This window comes from Carettochelys insculpta, chromosome 7 (genome assembly GCF_033958435.1).
Source record: "Carettochelys insculpta isolate YL-2023 chromosome 7, ASM3395843v1, whole genome shotgun sequence".
Taxonomy (NCBI): Eukaryota; Metazoa; Chordata; order Testudines; family Carettochelyidae; genus Carettochelys; species Carettochelys insculpta.
In genome coordinates this window covers 54,773,387-54,794,530 of record NC_134143.1, presented here as the reverse complement: position 1 = coordinate 54,794,530, position 21,144 = coordinate 54,773,387, and the positions used below count along the sequence as shown (strand labels likewise).

Genomic DNA, 21,144 nt, shown 5'->3' with positions numbered 1-21,144 from the left:
CCTTCAGACTACTACGCCTGGATTTGCCCCTTTCTAATGAGAGGGATAAGGAGAGGTACAGGGCTTAGAGATCTGTGAAGGAAAAGCGCCAAGTATAATCTATATCGAATGACAATTGTATCCCTGTCACAAGGGAAGACTGGGACTGACCCTCCTTTTGAGCAGGCTAATCCACGCACCGAAGAGCCTTCGCCTGCTCAGAGGAACACGCAAAATCCCGGCGCTGGGGAACTCCCTGCTCTAGCTGGTGTTTGTAAAGGAGCGGATGCGTCGCGTAACTGGCCGCTTGGGATTGCTCGTGAGGAAAGTCTAACCCCTCTAGCCGCTTTCTAGGGACCAAAGGCCGGCGGGGGACCGAGACCCGTGCCCGCCTGCGAATCCCCAGCAGCGCGCGCGCTTTGCTCAGCCCCTGGAGAGGGGGTTACCGCTGCGCCTACCAGCAGGGCACTGAGCGGCTGGGGAGCTTCGGAGCGCTCATGCGAGATGCCCTTTGGCGGGTGACAGGAGAGGAGCCAGTGGCTGGGCTCCGCTGTCCTTTAGGCCCTCCTCGCCGCGTGATGGGCATTCCCAGCGCGTCTGGGCGCGCCTCGGAAAGCGTTGACGTGCAAAGCAGCGGCAGGAGGGATTAAAAAAAAAGGAACAACCCTGCAGTTCTGCTAAAAATAAGGAGGGCATGCCGGCGCGCGAGCGGGCTGGGGAGGAGGCGGAGGGGGCGAGGGCGCCTCGCCCCATCTTCTCGGCGCGCCCGCTGGGCGCAGTTGGGGAGATGTTCCTCCTGTGAATGGACGCACCATGAGCATTTGGGAAGTGCTCCTGGCTTTTTTGCTCGTGGTCCTGATCCTCGTGTCCCTGCTGTCCAACGTGCTGGTGCTGATCTGCTTCTTGTCCAGCGCGGACATCCGCAAGCAGGTCCCGGGCTTGTTTATCCTCAACCTGACCTTCTCCAACCTGTTGATGACTGTCCTCAACATGCCCCTGACCCTGGCTGGGATCCTCTACAAGAAGCAACCCGGGGGAGATCAGTTTTGCCACCTGGTGGGATTCCTGGAGACTTTCCTGACCACGAACTCCATGCTGAGCATGGCAGCCTTGAGCATCGACCGATGGATCGCGGTGGTCTTCCCGCTGAGCTACCATTCCAAGATGCGCTACCGAGATGCGGCTCTGATACTGAGCTACACGTGGTTGCACGCCGTGTCCTTCCCGACCGTGGCAGCTTCACTCTCCTGGGTGGGTTTCCATCCCCTGTACGCCTCCTGCACCCTGTGCAACAGGCGAGCGGAGGAGAGGAGGCAGTTTGTGATTTTCACGGGGGTCTTTCACCTCCTCAGCTTCCTCCTCTCCCTCATAGTGCTGTGTTTCACCTACCTGAAAGTGCTGAAGGTGGCTCGCTTTCACTGTAAAAGGATTGACGTGATTACCATGCAGACCCTGGTGCTGCTGGTGGACATCCATCCCAGGTAAGGGGACGGCTGCATGCTCCTTGCAGGAGGGGTCCAGAGCGGGAGCCAGATCGGGTTCAGCATTGGAAAGAGCACCACGTGTATCCCAAGGGAGATGTGGCGGGGGGCGGGCGGGAGATCTACATTGCAGCCCGGCTTTGGTTATAACCCGCTAGGAAGTGAACTGCCCAGGAACCCTGGGGAGGGATAATGGCATGGAACGAGCCTTCCTTGGGGCCCGGGGTCGCACCTGGACGGAGCGCACAGGGGCACAGGACCGCACTTCCACCGCGCATCGGTTGTTGCCTGGGTCTCCGAAAGCCACAGGAGCAGGAGCACGTGCGGGGGCTCGGATAACCCCCCCTAAAGTGCACTCGGGGCTCTTGGCGGGGGGCGGGGCGGCTTCAGTCAGTCCACCCCCTGGAGGGCAGAGCGCTCCTATGTACCAGCGCACCAGGAGCGAAGACCTAAGTGAGAGCGCTCAGCGCTCGCCTGACGCTGAGGGGAACTTACTGCAGCCCCTCCTGCCCAGGAGCGGCTGGGACCGGGCACTGCTCACACACAGGCGGCTGGATAATGGTTCTGAGAAGAGCCGGGGCCGGGGGCAGGTTCAGAGGAGGGCGGTGGGAGGAATGAGCGGGTCAGTGGGGATCAGAGAGGGGATGGAAGTTGGGGGGAGCTGGCTGGGTGGAGAAGTCAGCCAGGCTGGGGCTGAGGGGTTCAGCAAATTTGGCCGAGTGGTTCTCCCTGGGTCAGTGAGGGGCTGTGGTGGTGCTGGTGGAGAAGCCCATGGACAAGAGCCAGGAAGGGATTGGCAATGGCTGGGTCTGGCGACGGGCAGGGGATGGCGGGGGAGATGCCTGACTGTGGGGAGAGCAGAGAGGGAGAGGTGTTTCTGAGGGGAACAGGACTAGCTAGAGGAGGCAGACAGGAGGGGAAAGAGAGCTCCTACCTCTGGAGGGGTCCAGGTCTGGCTAGTTGGAAAGATGGAAAGGAGCAGATCCAGCTAGAGTGATCTGCCTGGGGAGACAGATATTCAAGTCCCTCTGTCTGGGGGCAGTCACAGGAAAGACATCTGCTGGGTGGAAGGGAAAAGGAACAGGTCTGGCCGGCAGAGTTCTGGTTTGGGATGTAGGGAGTCTGGCTGGGGTTAGGGAGGGAGAGGGGTCTGGTTGGCTAAGGTGGCTGAGGAGGGTGGAACTGGACAGAGAGGTGAGTTCCGGCAAGGTGAAAAACAGGGAGGAATGGATCTAATGGATTGCATATGGTGGGCCCAGAGGAACTGTTCTGGCTTGTGTGCCTGGCTCTCTAGAATGAGCATTTGAAAGGGAAGAGGTCGGTCTAGAGGTGCATTTGGCCACAGGAAGAAGGACAATGTGACTGAGGATGGGCTGAGGACAGGAGTCTTTGGCAGGAAATGGACAAGGAAAGGAGGTGTATAACAGAGTAGATCTGTCTGTGAAGGTCTGTTTGGATGTATTGAAAGAGAGGAGCTCAGGGTGAGGTGGAAGGGAAAAGATTTTTCTGGGAGATTCTGGCTAAGGGTGGGGTAAGTCAAAGTAATCTATTTGGGAAGAGATTGGAGAGGAGAAGATATGGTTGGGAGTGAGGAGGTGTGGATGAGGAGCTTTGGCCAGGTTAGAAAGAAGGTTGCCTGTGTAGCAGGCATTCCATTCCAGTCATCCACAGTGACTTTCAGCCTCTATCCCTGCATGTCAGACATAGAGGCTTCCTTGCTAGGGGGACATTCACCTTGCACCTAGCTAACAGCTGAGTTCCAGCAGAGCAAGACCACTTCTTTCCTCTTGTGAAGATTCTTCCTTAACGGGGTCAAGAACATGAGTCAAATTTCTAGTACCACTGAGCCGTGGGTCACCAAATACCAAAGACACAAAAGGGTAGGATTTCGTCCATCTATATAGTGCCTGCTTTAGTTGCAGTTGACTGAGTTGAGAGAGGAATGGAATTCTTAGCTCAGAAAATCTTTTCTTTTTCCAGTTAAGCAATAATTTTAGAGTTGTTTTCAACTAAAGATGGGGAGCAGATAAAGACATATCCTGCTGGCACTAATAAAACCTGCAGATTTAAATCTTTCCCTTATTTATGGCTCCACAGCAGTAAAATGGATAAAGAGTTCCCTACCATATGTACCACTGATAAAACATAGCCAAGCAGTTCTTAGCATTATTTCTTGCAAACCTTACTAAATGTAATGTTACTTCCCTTAGCAGTGCTGTAGACTACATTGGGATCAATGGGATTGAGATTATCACTACACTGGAATTACCATTTTAAGTAATGACTGTTTTTAACTCTTTTGCCTGTTTTGAGCACTAAAATAGTATATTTAGATTATAAAAACAAATGTTGAAAAGAAGTAAACATTTTCTCTTTTGTGGAAAGTTTTCTCCTTGCTAGTGATTTACTGTGATTTTCTGTATCCTACATTAACATGAGGATGTTTCTGCACTACAGCACTGAAGCAGTGGTTCCCAGATACCATGGGGTTGATCCAAAGTGGTTTTGAATGTTACATACCTTATCTTGTGAACTCACAAAATAACATGGAGCACATCATGCTCATTTGTGATAATTATAATCCATCCATTTTACCAAATTCCATACATTGCACAATAAAAGGAGTTTTAAATCCAGTTGTAAATAAAACACATCGGATGCCTTTGATCTGCAGCTATGCTGTCCAATACTAACTACTGTAACAAATGGATGGAATTACCGTATATGAATCAGTTTTGCAACTCCTATGATACAAAGCCTATAAAAAAGCCAGAGACCCATTTGTTATCTCTGTATACGTCTATAAAACCCCAGTCTAACAAAGCTCTTCAGCTGATGCATACCGCTAAATATATAAGTTGTCCTATTGATTTAGCGTGTGGATCAAGGCCTAAGAAAGTAGGTTGAGATTTTCAAAGGAGTCTATGAGAGTTAGATTTCCAAATCCACCAAATCTGCCAGTTCTAGCAAGATGATTGGATAGCGTTATTTTAATATTAGCCATATTCTATTGTGCTTTCTGATATTTTTGAGGCAAATACCTTGAATACTGCAAATATTTAAGGGACTATTATTTACTTTCCTCAAAATAGTGCTATTTAGTTGGTTAAGAAAATTTAAAATAAAATACAAAATACAAACAGTTATATAGTGATCTAGTGGGTGTAGCAATGATTTCAACATAAGATATGGTAGATATTTTCTAGCAGTTTAAAAAAAGATTCAAAGGTAGGAAATACCTGCTTTGGAACAGAACAATATAAATGCATCATATATTTAATGAACTCTTTTTTACTGCACTGTTTTACATAGCATTCCAGATCAAGAGTTAGAAACAAAGTGTGTTCAATTATAGCTGATTCATTACCAAATTATAGCACTCATAATTATGAGCTCCTTTTCACCCCATAATAAGAATCTGAATGTGCCAAGAATATACCATGTACCTCCAGCTAAACCTCATCCCTAGATAGCCCATTTATAATTATTCCTACTACAATGCCTATGAACTTCAAGAACCCATGGTTGTGTTTCCTAGGCTCAATATTGAACCAGTTATAATTTTATTAATAGCAATAACACACAAAGGAGGAAACAGATGTGTGGAAAGAGTGAGGAAACAAAAACAATAACAAATGCAAAAAATGTGGGAAATAGAAAATTATGACAGGAACATGAAAGTGGAAAATAGTTGGGGGTGAGAAAACAATTGAATGAGAGAACAAAAGGAAATAAAGATTGACCAGGAAAGGAAAGCAAGAACTCCCCCAACCTCACACAAAGGCAGAGATACAAGTTCCCGCCAAATAATTAAAAGAAGTCACAAAGGAAACATAAAGATGTAATGGTGTCTTCTAGTCTTCATATTTCATTGCCATCTATTTGGAAAGACCTGAATAATTCACCTGTTACTCATGATGTATGTAAAATTCAGTCATTTCAAACATCCTATGAACTCAAGAGACCATTGGGAGGCACTGCACAAACTAGTAATTAAAAAAAATAGTACGAACTCCAGATTGCCACAATGTAGGCACACTACAAGGCATAATCATTACACAAACCTTTCCAGTTTTTAGAATACCATAAGCTTTACCATCCCTCCATTTTCATCTGATTCAATCAGTAAGTCACCCTCCATGCTCCCAATTTCCCATTTTCTACTTACATTTTTCCCATGTCTGTTTCCCAGTGTCTTTTTCCTTGTCTGGAGTCTCTCCCACTCCCAGTGTCTGTCGCTCATTTTCCATAACATATATTCATGTCTTTGTCTGCCTCTTTAGTTTGGTCTATAAATGTTAAAACTAAAAATGATGGTGAACCACAGTATACAAGTAGGTGCTTTCCACTTAGTCCTTCCCCCAAACTGTTGCACCATAGGTACCACAGCAGTACACAATATGGCAGACTATATGGCCTGCATATAAGATTTATATGAAATCTCTATTTTTATTGTGTTATCTGTTACAATGATAAACAAAGGCTATAACTTAACAAACATGAATGGGCGTACAAAGTTCAAGCTCAGTTGTTTTCTACTCTTGAACTTTCGTTTTCCTGACTTGCCCATGCTCAATTCCTCAATCTTAACTCTGGCTTTTTGGATAGAATGCATTCAGGCCATGATTCTGCATTGAAAAAATATGTACACACACACCCCTCTGACTCTTATGGTTCATAATTCAGGATTTGAACCTTATGTATCAGTAAATATGCACAAAAGTGTACGTAATGCTGGGAAGGATAGCTGTGTTATTCATGGGTTGTAAAGCAACAAATAATCTTCGAAGGTCTTACAAAATGAGCTCCAAGGAAACTTTCAAAACATCTCAATCATGCATTTGTTTAGAGCACACCTTTAAAATTGTTTTACATTTTAATTGATACTATTTTCATCTCTCTACTCATGAAGACATTTTGCTGTAGTTACCACAGTAGATTGTTAGAAATTTGAGATTTTTTTAATCCCCACCCCAAAACTTAGCTTCTATATATCATCACATTGTGGTTTTTTGGAGGTCCAGTACATCAAACTTTCCATTCTAAAATGAAATGTTTTATGCTAGATTCTGTGGAAGAGCTGATATAATTGTGAAATTTCCATAACTAAGGTTCTCAATATTCTAAAGAAACATTAATGAAAAGTAGCTTATGAATACAGTTCTACTATCATCAAAATATATGCATGTATACACACGTGTATATGTATATGTAAGTACACAACTGTATGCGTCTAATAAAAAGAGTGAAAGAAAATATATGAAGATGTGATATACATATCATGTGCTTTTGGCCTTGCTTTGTTACTCTCAGGTGGGGAAGTCTTGAGTGAGATATGCGGTGCCCCAATGGAGTGCTAATAATCATGCTGCATATGCAGATAGCATAGAGAAAATATATTTTAGGCATGCTTTAGATTGTTTAAAACTTTGATGGGAAGTGATTTTTTTATTACCTCCCTTCAGCTATATATTCGTACACCAGGTGTCTGAGTTGCCATGAGCCCATCAGTACAGAGAAAAGGGGAAGCAATAGATTTCTATGTGTAACTCAAAATAGATAGTGTAGATCTAAAAATGCCACATATGTAAAATCCAATTTCTCAATTTTTTAGGGTTTTCCCAATGATATAATACTACTACTTCTAATTGTGTGGAGAAGAAAAAACAAAAACAAAAGCAAAATTTTCATGTGTGGCATTGCTGAGATGTGAGCCTCCTGATCCTTAGCAGGAATATTTTCCCCCAGGAGTCACATTTCAGGGGAGGAAGAAATATTTTTCAGAGTGATAGCCTCACATATAACAAGCAGACCTGTAGTACCTAAAAGACTAACAAATTTATCTGGTAATAAGTTTTCACAGGTGAGACCCACTTCCTCAGATTTCACTTTTTGACCCACAAAAGCTCATTACCTAATAAACTTGTTAACCTTCAAGATGCTACAGGACTGCTTGTTATTTTTTCAGCATGTTAGCTTTAAAAATAATGATGCCCAGGGAGCTGACCATGTAAGAAATACATTTCCAACTGATAAGAGGAAATCCTTTGTCTTTAACAAAACCAAGAGCAAGCCTCAGAACACATTGTAAAAGGGTAGTAATGAAGCACAGAATTTAATAGGATTCAAAAAAGGATAAGACACATAAATGATAATGAAAACATCTGTGATTACATTAGACTTCAGTGATGTTAGAATCCTAGACAATAGTAAGCCCTATGCCTATTAGTATGTATGTGTGTGGACCCTGACAATGAATAATGTATTTACAATTAAATTATTTATAAAGAACAATTACAAGTTAAATCTCTCTTATCCAGAACTCTATCATCTGGCAACACCTGTAATCCGTCATGATTTTAGTTAGCCAAACAATCAGTTATGGGTGTGGCCAAGTTTCCTGTGGTCCCATGAAGTTTTTCCAGCCACCAGCCCTAGGTCTCATTGTTCTGTGCTGTTATCTCACTGTAATTCACCCCTAAATTTCTAAGAGCCCAGTAAGCAGTAGAAGTTTTGGTAATGCTGCTAGACAATATTGACCTCCCATGGTCTGGCAAATTCTTACATCTCGCACTGATCCTGTCCAGAGGGTGCCGGCAAGAGAAGTTCAACCTGTATAATGTATACAGCATGCTGTTTATATCTTCTGAAGGTATAACCAACTCTATTCATTTCAGTGAAGTTACTCCTGATTTACAGGAATGTAAGTGAGAGGAGAATCAGGCCCACAGTTTAGTCTCACATATTCTTTCATCTAACAATGGACAGATCCTGACAGTGCTGGATTAGAAAGGTTCAACTTGTAGAGAAATACTGCCCGTGGCTCAGACTAAGAGATCCTAATTTAAGAAGAAAGGTGACGCTGCAGTTAGTCCTGTGCGTGAACCAGCTTCCAGGAGCAGACTGACTCACAGTCACGATCTGCCACCTAGTTTCCCTTGCTCAAGGGGGGATGTACCCTTTGCTTGCCCTGTACCTGCCACTGCATATATAGTTGTGCTAGTTGGCCTTTTCCCTGACCCTTCCCTCGACGTGCATGCTGCAGGCGTAACAGCTCAGAGAAAGTACTGTTCTCTCCATGCTGCTATATTTAGAATGAGTGCCCAGCACAATGGAGTTACTTCCATGTACAGATATGCAGAATGGGCTTCAACTGGATCTTAAGCACATTCACTCCCTTAAGTTAGGTAAATTGTCACTCATTTCAGAGGGAGTTTTGACAAGTAAAAACTGCAGGTTCACTTCAGATAAGAACTGGGGATCCTCACTCACATTAGAGTCAAGGTCCTTAGCAACTCATAGGTGGCTCATAAAACCAAGGATTTTGAAAACCCCTCCAGATCTGGCCCAAGGTGAGTTTAAAGGAGCAGTTTATATGCTAACTTGGCAAATATTATACCGAAGTAAATATATAGTTTCTTTCTACCTGTCTTTAAGTTACATGAATTTTTTTCTAGAATTATGCACAAAAATTCATAAGTAGATACAAAGTGTATGGCCATAAAATTCAGAGCTACCTAATAGATTGATATTGCTAATGTCATACAGGACTTATGCAGACTATTATATTTTTCTAATTACATTTTTATTGCTTTTAACTAAAGTATTATTGCTTGCTCCTTTGGAACATTCTGAGGGCTTTTTTTTTCCTCTCTTCCCCTGTAATATATTGATTAAAATGTTCTTTTTATAGACGAACATTCCATGTACCACTTTCTCCCAAAAAGTTCCATTGAACTCAAAGAGGCAAATTCAGACATGATGTAAGCAAGTACAGATGGTTTCAACTGATTTCAATGAGAGTTTTAGGAGGGTGGTGAAACACTGGAATGTGTTGCCTAGAGACATGGTGGATTCTCCATCCCTAGAGGTTTTTAAGTCCCAGCTTGACAAGGTCCTTGCTGGGATGACTTAGTTGGGGTTGATCCTGCTTGAAGCAGGAGGCTGGACTAGATGACCTCATGTCCCTTCCATCCCTATGATTCTATACTTTCACAGGATTTAATTGGACTCAATATAATAAAAGAATTTTTTTTTCTACAGCAATCATTGTTGGGGGGCATGTAAGTTATAGGATACAGTGAAATAATAGATACAGGTTGACCCTCTCTAATCCGAACATTTCTTATCTGGCAACATCTGTAATCAGGCATGATTTTAGTTAGCTGGATGACTATTTATCAAGAGTGTGGCCAAGTTTTCCATGATCCCATGAAGCTTGTTTCCAGACACCAGACCTGGCTGTCAATGTTCTGTGCTGTTATTTAGCTCTAATTTATCCCTAAACATCTTCTAAGAGCCCAATAAGCAGTGGAAGCATTGGTAACGCTGCTAGAAAGTATTGACCTTTCATGGTCCAGAAAATTCCCTCATCCATCACTGGACTGATCTGGAGGGTGAGGATTAGAGAGGTTCAACCTGTAATAGCATTCTGTATGATAAGGACATTTTCTGGGAAGGCTCATATATTTCATTCTGGAAGTAAAATTAAAATTTGCTATTTGGTATTGTGATTCATGTTCTTGTTTGTATTAAATGTTGCACAGTGTACGAGAACGTTGTCTAGAAGAACAAAAGAGACGGCGGCAACGAGCAACAAAGAAAATCAGTACCTTTATTGGTACCTTTATACTTTGTTTTGCACCTTATGTAATTACAAGGTAAGTTCAAGCCTACCTACTGAAATTCTATATTCACTACCTCAGAGAAGCAGGGCACAGTTAGATCAATGAATCAGAAAATGAAGCGTTAATGCACGGATTGCCTACTCCCTTTAAAATTTTTGTCAAACACTGCCACTGTTATGATGGAAGTTTCTTTTACTGTTCAAATGGTATTTTACATATTCTTACTCGCCCAGTGCTCAGTCAGGAAATGGGCCAGATTTTGATGTCAAAGTCCAAGTAGGGTGGGATCCTGATCTCACACATCAGAGTAAACCAGGAGTAACTCCATAGAAATCAATAGGTCAGAGAATCTGTTGTCCTTACCTATACTTTGTTCACATCACAAATGTTACCACTGATTTCAGTGGGACACCATACACAAAAACGTGCTATACAGCCTGAGTATAACTATGAGAATTGGAATCTGGTGCACAGACTTAAATGGAAATCTTGTCTGACTGGATAGAGCTCTTAGACACAAACAGAATATCAAAGCTTTCATGGCTCAGAGCTAAAACAAAAAATTCTTGTGATTTAGGATCAGATCCCATTTTTCATCCGCTATCTTATCATTTAATATGGCCCTATAGGAAGCACAAAATTAATCCTTTGAGATAAAAAAAATTTTAAAGCCCAGATAAACGTTCCACAGTTACATGTATTGGAAAGGAATTTATAACTCATGCTCATTACTAAAGGACTCCACAAAATCCTGACGCTTGAACTGGACAAGGAAATTGTTTAAACATTAATTATTGTTGATCAAACAAAAATAAATTATTAGAATACCAAATAGCTTAATTCAGAGCCAAAATAAATGACCACCCCCTAAAAGGTCAAGTTAGCTTTTTGTAATATTCATGATATTCGGTATATTTATTTTTAACAAAATAGGGTTTAAATATCCTGGCAGAATGGGGATTTGGATGTCATTCATTGTGTTATACCCATAACAATAATGACCTTTTAATAGATGGTGTTCATTTGTGCAGATTGAAACTCTCTAGGCTGGCACTCTCTCGTCCCGTGACATCCATAATTCGACATGATTTTAGTTAGCTGGACAACCTGTTATCACAGGGGTGGCCATGTTTCCCGTGGTCTGATAAAATTTCCTTCCAGCCACCAGTCCTGGCTCTCAGGGTTCTGTGCTATTATCTAACTCTAATTTACCCCTAAACATCTTCTAGGAGCCCAATAAGCAGCAAAAGCATTGATAATGCTGCTAGACAATATTGACCTCCCTTGGGCCAGCAAATTCTCTCATTCAACACTGTTTGGGGTCACAAAGGTGCCAGACTAGAGAGGTTCAACCTGTAACAGAATGTGAGTGTATTTATTGATAAATTCCACTTAACAGTAGTAGGATCTTCTAGGCAACACATTCTGACACTTTTTAGATGATTACTGTCACTTGGGTTATGTCTATACTGCAGGCTTCTTTTGACAAAACTTCTGTTGACAGAAGTTTTGTCAACAGAATGCACATTCAGGCTGCAGATCTATCAGAAGAGATCTGCCAGTCAGGAGCATTCTCTAGACCTCAGTGTACATCTTGTACCATGAGGAAGAAGGAGCGTCTTGACAGAGGCAGTTTTTCTGACTTTTGCCCCCAGGTGGATAGGCCAAATGTCGGAAAAGTCTTTCCTGACAGAACTGTTTGCAAAAGATATGGAAATTGCAGCAGTCCACTGTTTGCATATCTTTTGCCAACATTTCCCTGCAGTCTAGACACAGCCATAGACTTCAGTCTTACGGTTTATAATGTCAGAACTAGTCATTGTCTGATTCAAGGGGCTAACTTTACTTTAGTCTGAAGCATTTATCTTAAAGTTGAATAGTGATTTTTTAAAGGTTCTTTTCTATAGTCATCTGCGGCTCAGTCTTGCAAGGTTCAGAGCACCCCGTCCTTGACCTGGCAAAACTCATTACATACAAGCTTAACTTTAAGCAAGTGAGTAATCCTGTTGAAGTAATGAGTCTGTCAAGTGCTCAAAGTTAAGCACCTATCTGAGTGCTTTTTCTGAATTGTGAAAACAATGCTCAACAATTTTCAGGATTGAGTCTCTAGGCATTTTTCTAAGCAAAGAGTGATTATAAGGTATAGAAAGAAAGAGAAAGTTAATCACTCAGTCCCTCTTTTAGCAATCCGTCTCTAATTCAACACAACACTTAAGCACCTGCTTCAATTAAATATGTGATTACCTGCTCTGAAGATTTGGGATGGATTAAGCACGTGGATTAATGCTTTGCTGAACTGAGGCTACAAAACTGTAAATCATGAGGCATGAGGATTAATTTGGGTTTACAATAAGATGATCTCAAAGTAACTTTGGTTTAGCTAGGGAAAAAGCTCATATAACGGTAGTTAAAAACAATGCTTACACTGATTCAAGCGAGTACTTGAGGCAGCCACTTTTAGCTCTGAAAGAGAATGAAGTTAGTTCATGCTGCCCTTCCTTTATGGTTATCTTTGTATTTAGATCATTAGATCTACGTATCATCTGTTAGATAACATTCCCACATGTCCCTTTATTTTGTTTCAATTTTTCTGGCACCTATTGAAGAATCTAGACCCTTCAAATTATTTCAAAATATTCAACATTTACTCAGGAGTCAGTGCTGTCTGTTCATAATCTGACCCTAAATTAATGAATTCTCCCATAATATCTGCAAGAAGTAACCCACAAGCCCCAAGAAACTAATCTCCAAATTTTAAATAGATAGGTAAGAATTCTCTTATGGCATCACGGGTCATTTGACAAATGAACAATGCCACATTTTTCAAACCTAGATGTCTGATCTTTGCACACCAAATCTAGTTTGTGCAAAGGAGAAGCCGCATGCAGAATTCCCATCAGGAGTTCCCACTTGCCAGTTTGTGCATAAAAATACTTGATATTCATAATCAATTTTGGGTAAAACAGGTCTGCTCATCTCAGTTGAAAGAATTAGTTGATGTGAAGTGGTGATATGACACTGGCCAGAAAAAAATATTTTGGAGGCTCACAGGTTAGGCTATAGGAATTCAAATGTCACTCTGATCCCTGGCAGAACATGGAAGATCATGATACTTACACACAGTAAAGAAGCAAGAGTGACTGTTAATGAGGCTGCTCACAATTGCCGAGAAGCAGTCATTTTCATGCTTTGGGAGGCTATCTAATACGGTGACTATTAGAACAGCATTTTGTCAGAAGGAAGCCACCCTACTAACAGACTCAGAAACAACACATAGCACTAAAACTCTGATAAAGCCTTGAAAATAAGGATCTCATCAGTACAATATTTTTAATTGGAAACCATTCTGGTCAAACTCTGATGTCAACGGGGGTTGTGTGCTAATAATATTTGAGGGCAGAAGTTGGCCCTTTGCAGTTTGACACATGTTAAAACAATCAGGAGTTGGGCTAAATTGATGTAGTACATTAGAGACAGTCTTAAATTTCCAGGAAATGAATGGATTTGTTCTGATACGATCATCTAAGGCCCAGATGATGTCTGTTTCATTTCACTGTTTAATGGAAAAATGCTTGAGATTATCTGCCCTATACTGTGTTTTTCCTATAACTCTGTTCTAAAATTACAGCAGTGAAAAACAAGTGTGTTGAAACTGCATCATGTCTAGGCTTTTTTCTTGTGTTTGCAGTAAAAGCTTTCACTATGGTAAATGTTTAGACAGAGAAGCGCGCATTGACTTGACTTTAATACAAAGAGGTTTTGCTATGTAGTGTCTGATTAAGAGATTAATGTTTTACTACTAAAACTAAACAAACATTTTCTCCTGTTTACTGGAAGTGAAGTTAAATATCTATTATTTACATTACACCGTTTCTAATAATTATAAAATATTCTAAAATGTTAACAAAATATGACAAGGAATACATCTTTACAGTTTTGAAGCATTAGGGCATTTGAAGATCACACAGTACTATCATGGTTTATGAGACAAGCTAATGGAATTATGCAGATGATCCTGTGGAATTTAATTTACAGATGGTACTAAATCATTAATAATACTTCACTGAAAATGCCACTTTTTGGCTCTAATATTTTGTGAAAATTTAAACTGGATGCATAGAATGTTCCTTATCAGTGGGAAACAAAATCTTCCTTCTAAGAGGATGACAAATACAATATGCCTTGAATAGCCATCATGGAATCATATGTGCACTGCACAACATTCAGCTCTGGGCTCTATGTGCATTTATATGTGTGTGGTTTTATTATATAAGTAATAAAAGCACAGGCAGAGAAATATGTAGCTAGCTAGTTGCCAAAATGTGTTATGGAAAATGTAAGTTTCAAGGACACAAATGTAATTTAATATATTACTAAAATTCTGATGATAAAAATTCAAATAAGCCTCAATCATTGAAGAAAAATATTCAGTGAATCTTGGATTGTTTCCTCCATCTGGCTACTTGATGTGCTTTTAGGGAAGATTGATTGTAATTCATGGAATTGATTGACACAGGGTCAAACACAAAGTTCACATCTTTGTTATTGAAGGCATCCACTGAATTTAATGAAGTTCCATCAAACTCTATGCTGTCTTGATAGCTCCACATTTTAGTGCTGCCCCCCACCTTAAAGAGCAGCATATGGCCTGTTACAAAGACTTCTGGAAGTAAAGATTAGAGAACCCAAACAAAATTTTATTAGTGGGCATCTTTAACATGAAAGGATCCTGGCTATGTGTGGTGGAATGAAAATCCCATTTGAAACCTGATAGTTATACAATAGCCAATATGTGGTTATTTGATAGGGAAACTAATCTACAGTACAGCACTTTAAGGTTTAAACTCAATAGCCAAAAATTGTCATCAGTTACTGCCTTTGGTTGATGATTCCATTCAATTGTCTTAGTTCATATTCATCTAAACATCCATAATATTAGCAATAGGTGACAATAACAACTCTTGGAGTTAAAGTCATTACACTGTGCAATAAACAGGCTAAGAGACACTGAAGGCATGTTTGTCAACTGATTTTAAAATGCGCCCCCCCCCGGCTTATGAGAGGTTTATCATAACATTATTTACTGGGAAACTATGACAGCAAAAGTGTTTTTTTACAGCAAAAAACAAAAAAACAAGATATATAAACTGGCATGTTGGAGATTACAGCTATCGCAGATGTTAAGTTTGATTTAAGGAAAATTCATTTTACTTAAATTCAAAATGACTATCTATGGAGTGCCTGAATTTCTATCATGGGGTTCACCTTTTTGCTGTGTTGCCTCTTAATTCCCTTTTTTCACTGTTCCTGCACCATCTATGATCACACTAAGAAACATTACAATTCGTATAAACATCTCCCCCCTCATAAAAACCCAACTATTTAAATGCTAGGGTAAAATATATAAAACTATTTTCATCATTATCTATATTACAGCAGCGTCTACAGGCCACACATGAAATCCATTTGTACAGTCATGATTTTGACAAGTTGTAAAACTGATCTGAATTCAACATGATGAAATTCAACACAGACAAATGCAAAGTACTGCACTTTGAAAATTAAAATCAAGGCACAGCCACGAAAAACAGGAATATCTAACTAGAGGCTAGTACTACCAAAAAGTAACTAGGGGATATAGTGAATATGAATCAACAATGTGATGTAGTTGCGGGAAAAAAATATATTCTCAGATGTAGTAGCAGAAATGTCACATGTAGGACATCAGAGGTAATTGCCCTGTGGGCAAATTGGAGAGAGGAGAACAACAAACTGAAAAAATGGTTTAGAAAAACTGACATTTAAGGAAAGGTTACAAAATCTGGCAAGTTTAGCACTGAAAAAAAAAAAAGATATAGATGTGTGGAGAGAATCTTCAAATAGGCTAAGGGCTGTTACAAAAAGGATAATGATCAATTGTTTTCCATGTCGCCAGAAGGCAGAAATTTAATTTGTAGCATGGAAGGCTTAGGTTAGATATTAAAAACATCTTTCTAATTATAAGAGTAATTAAGCTCTGTTGGGCTTAGAGTTAGGCTGCCAAGGTACATTGTAGAATCCCTGTAATGGGAGGCTTTTAAGAACAGTTTGAACACATACCTAACAGGTGTGGTTTAGGTATACTTGGCCTTGCCTGCACATGGGAGACCAGAACTGATGAGCTCTCAAAGTTCATTCAAGCCCTGTATTTCTAGGATTCCAATATAGGTGCACTACAAACACAAAGGGCTCCTCTATATTTACAGCACTGCAATGGTGCCTGTATGGCACTTAGTGAGGATGACTACCTAGAGGTTGTCCCAATGGCATAGGTACATCTCTTCTCCCAGAGATGGTAGCTATGTTAATGGGAGAAATGCTAGTTCTCCCTCCCTACTCTAGAGGATAGGACTGTATAATTACATCATGCAGAGGTGTGAATTTTGCAGTGTAGACCAGGGCAGAGTAAGAGACAGCTCCTGCATGACAACCAACAGATCGGAAGGAAAAGAGAAACAGAGAGGTGAAGAGATCTGCTGAAGTCCAGTTTTCGAGCCAGTTAAGGAACCTAGGCTCCTTAGTCCCAGTCCAGTGCTCTAACCTCTGGACCATGCTGCCTCTCAATTTTCCTGTGAAAAGCATGACAGAGAGGAATTAAGCATAACATTATTAAATCCATGGAGAAGACATATGCATATATAAAATGACAGAGTGATATAAAGCTACTTTTAATACTGCTTGGAAAATGACACCTCTGAAACAATACTGACATTTTCTCTCCTGCAAGAACATTAGCAATAGACCCATTTGTCATACACGTGTTCAGAGGACCTGCTGCTGAAAACTATTTTCAGCAGAGATTCAATTTCCCAGTGCAAATCAGGGTATTTTAGTCTCAGATAGCAAGACATGCATCCCTTGAAACACTGTTCTGGAAAAATCTATTCTTTTTTCTAAATTTTTGGATACAGGTTGATCAGAACAGCCCTTCAGTGCTTCTCAAAGACATTGCAAGAGACAAGCTTTCAGAATGTTCAGTCTGGTCTTTTGTCAACGTTGCCTGAAATATCACAAAATGAAGGATCTGTATTTGAATCATCACAAAATGAAGTAACTAAGATAAGAAACTCTCTTGCCTGCTGCTTTGAATAATTCACATTGTTGTATTACAAATGTGCATGTTTTCTCCATTAAATAACTAATTAATTAGGACCATCTCTCCTAGGATAAGTCTACATAACAGCTTTATTTCAAAATAAATAAATAGCTATTCCTAAATAGCAGGATTGTTTCAAAATAAGCGACACACAAAATGCATTTTGAAATAGCACTTTGCTTCAAAATACAGCATCTACATATATAGAATCTATTTTGAGATAGTGCCACTGGACACACTATGTCTTATTTTGAAATAGGCTCTATTCCCTGTCTTAATAGCACCTATTCCAAAATAGCAGTTTCTGTTGACAAAACACTTTTTGTGTGTAGATGCTCCATGAGTTTTGTCAGCAAAACCCCAGTTTTGTTTACAAAACTCTCTAGGGCAGACGTAGCCTTGCAGAAGAACATCTCAGAGCTAGAGTCAACTAACTCAGGCTTATAGACTACATGTACGCTAGAATCTCCTGTCTCCAGAAGTTACTGTCAGAAGAGCTGTTCTGACAAAACTTCTGTCAACAGATTGCCTCTACACACAAAAGTGGACCAATTTTTTGACACACTGACTATAAAAGGGCCCACATGGAGCATTGACACAGCTTTTTTTGTTGACAGTTTATGTTGACAAAATCCATTTTGTGTGTAGATGCTCCACAAGTTTTGTCAACAAAACTCTAGTGTAGACATAGCCATTGGGTTTGCATTACAGGGATAAATATAGCACTGTAAACATTCCCACTGGAGCTGTAGGCCAGTCTTTGATATCCATTGGGTAGGGGGAGTCTCAGAGTCTGGGCTTCAGCATGAACAGGAATCTCTATACTGATGTTTTTAGCCCCATAGTGCAAGACCCTATCAGGTTCACTGGGGTCAGATTTCCTGCTGTGGTTCTTTGTGTTTTGTTTGTTTTGCAGTGTAGCCCTACTGGTAGTGTTCTGCCCATGCAATCCACATACCTGAGCCATGGCATTCTTCTCCATGTTAAGTTCTAGCACATTAAAAAAAGATTTTGAAAATTATACTAGTCACTTTGGGAAAAGCATCTTGTAATAGTTTAGACTAATCTGTTGTGCACAAGTGATACAATGTGATGGCAATAGTGTGATACTTAATAGGAAATTTTCAGTGACGATTGAATTCATGTAATTTCCTTTGCAGTTTTTAGGGACTGTGACTAAGCAAAAACCAATAATAAACATGAACCTGATGCTGCATCACTATCTAAATATAATTTGTGAAGAAAGTCAGGGGTAAATTCATGCTTTCCTTATACGACCAAGTTCTTACAGGGATAAATCTCTCAGTATAGCTCAAAGAAAGCAGTACACATTTTTCAAGGGGAACATATAGCTAAGATATGGCCTACAGAATCAAACAGTAATTGTTGAATATATATTAAGGATCATAAAACCTGTGAAAGGTCCCTAAATGATCAGGACAAAACACACACTGAACAGGAAGTACGTTCTTTGTTTCCTCATGATTACTAGGAAAGGTATAGGAGAGATTATAAAAGTAAAGTCTTGTTCATCTCAATATTTCCAAAAATCAAGTTAGAACAGTAAATGTAGTCTTGCTCCAAGTGGATACAACTTCACTGAAACCAGTGGACTGCATTTACTTATAAATGGGCTTTATGTGGTCCAAAATAGTGAATATTTATCTCAAGTCAGATCCAGAGATGATTCCTCAGGATTTCAGACTATAGTGAACAGAGACTTATCTGAGAAAGGACTGAGTAAAAGATAAGATTGTGACCTTTTGCATTTAAAGATTTTGGGGAATTTGGCTCATGGATTTTTCCCTTCATGATGCTATCACTCAGTAGCTTCAGGCTACCAAGAAAGCAGCTGCACATGTGGTCATGTGAGGGAACATGATTTCCACTATAAAGAACCACCGCATAGAAACCAATACAACTTGTATTTGATCTGTGTGGATTTTTATTGTTCACAGAACTTGTGAGGCAGTTGTAGTCCTCACATAATCTGCACAAGGGTGTATAAATGTAATTTCCACTTATAATAAAGCAGTTCTGGGGAGAACTAATCAGCTGCAATAAAACTGTTGAGTTTAGTTCTGGTATATTGTAGGAATTGAACAATACAGAGCCAGTTCCTCCCAGAGCCAAGTGGGGTACCACTAGCACTTTGCTGTTTCCATCTGTACTGTTATGTCTCTCTCTCGGTCTCTCTCTCAGTAACACTTTCTCCCTGTTTCTTGGCAGACTGGTAGAGTTATCATCAATAGTCCCCATCAATTCTCACTGGGGAGTCATTTCCAAGTGCTTGGCTTACAGCAAAGCTGTTTCAGACCCTTTTGTGTACTCTTTATTACGACATCAGTACAAGAAGACATGGAAGGACATAATAAACAAGATTCTTAAAAGAAGCTCCATAAATTCCTCAGCCCTCACAAGTGAATCGCACAATCAGAATATATTGCAGACTGAGTGAGGAAGCTGGCACAGAATCTCCATGAAAGATGGAAGAATACAAGGGGGAGAGGAGAAAGTAACACATAGCTATCATTAACAATGGTTATGAAAGTTATGAGCTGAAGCTCACAGTCTAGCTTGTACCTCATCAGCAGTCCATGTAACATAGTAAAGCTAGCTGGTTTGCATATCCTTCCTTTAACATGAAATGTTGTGATTCATACCTGAACCTGCAGGCTCCTCAAACACAAATATCTTATTGACTTCAATGCAGCCTGATGCATACATAAAGGATTAAATCCTGCCCTTGTCTGAGGGAGCCACAGAAGCGGCAGGAGCAAAATGTTGCAGGGTCCATTTTAATGTTACTGTATAAAGAGCTGTAGTGTGCATCCCAGCTTGTGCATGATACTAGCTCTTTGTAATGCTTTACCCAATCCCCATTGCTAGAATTACAGAATCTGGATGCTTGAGTAGGTCCCAATGGAAAATTTTGATAGAGTTTCACTGTGTAGGTTCCCAGACTAATTTCTATATAAACATCTTGGTTTCCCTGTCATGCAATTCTAGTGAACTTTTCTCTAGAGTATATACGGGTAAGAGCTCATAGTATTTATGTCTCTCCTCCCCCACCCCACCCACCCCCAGCAGTACAGGGAAGGATTTCAGCCACCGACTGCAGGACTGAGCTCATTTTCCAGAAAGTTTTCAAACAGCAGCTAATTATTTTCTTCACTGAAACCTTATTAATCCTGAAAAGCTTTAATTTTTAATGGATTTTGATAGTTAGGTGTTTTTTGAGAAGTAAGAGCCTGTTTGAAGTTGAGATAGGCTCAATGCTGAACCCTGCATCTGAACTTTATGTTTCAAAATTGAACAGAGCCAAAATCAAGTATTCACATTCCCCTAGATGTGCGGTTCAAACTGTGGATCAAGATTTGAACTTCCCAAATTGCAGGGTATTAAATTTAGCTCCTTATAGAATAAATTCACTTTGTGGAATTCAATCTGAACCCTGCTGTGAAGTTAATGCCATCTCTCTTTTAAAGGTCTGACATTTTTCCCCCCTCAATCTTTTATTAAAGAACAGCTCTGTCATAAGTGATCGTTGCATTTTAAATTCAATCAGCTGTTAATGCAGATATACAAATTGGCAAAACATTCAAACATCTTCTTTAGAAAGATTATGTCCATACACAAAAAAGCAGATCGAAAGATCGATCTGCTCTTTTGATAGAGATTGTGCACACAGGCCCTGCTCTTTGAAAAGCACAGGCCAGGGATCGAAAAATCTGTCGCCACGAGGACTGATCTTTTGAAAGAAAGGCCCACAGAGCATCTATACGCACTTTTTTTTTTTTGGAATAATCTTTCCAAAAAAAAGTGCTCTTGCTCATCTGGGGGAGGAAGAAGGCCACCAGAAAAAGGTCTGTGTTCTTTTGATTTCAGATACAATTGCAAATTTGTGCCCAAAGCACACTTG

The 21,144-nt window shown here is 40.5% G+C and overlaps 1 protein-coding gene across 1 annotated transcript; it reads left to right on the top strand.

Moving 5' to 3' along the window:
- Positions 1-792: 792 nt before the first annotated feature.
- Positions 793-19,680, top strand: GPR26 (G protein-coupled receptor 26). The gene is made up of 3 exons (XM_074999956.1): positions 793-1,460; positions 10,007-10,120; positions 19,452-19,680. The coding sequence occupies exons 1-3, from the start codon at positions 793-795 to the stop codon at positions 19,678-19,680; spliced, it is 1,011 nt and encodes a 336-aa protein (XP_074856057.1).
- Positions 19,681-21,144: the final 1,464 nt, after the last annotated feature.

Excerpts from the sequence above, each read along its gene's own strand:
- GPR26 (XM_074999956.1), top strand. The coding sequence starts at position 793 with ATGAGCATTTGGGAAGTGCTCCTGGCTTTTTTGCTCGTGGTCCTGATC. Across the intron at positions 1,461-10,006 it reads CTGGTGGACATCCATCCCAG|TGTACGAGAACGTTGTCTAG; the intron begins GTAAGGGGACGG and ends AATGTTGCACAG. Across the intron at positions 10,121-19,451 it reads GCACCTTATGTAATTACAAG|ACTGGTAGAGTTATCATCAA; the intron begins GTAAGTTCAAGC and ends GTTTCTTGGCAG.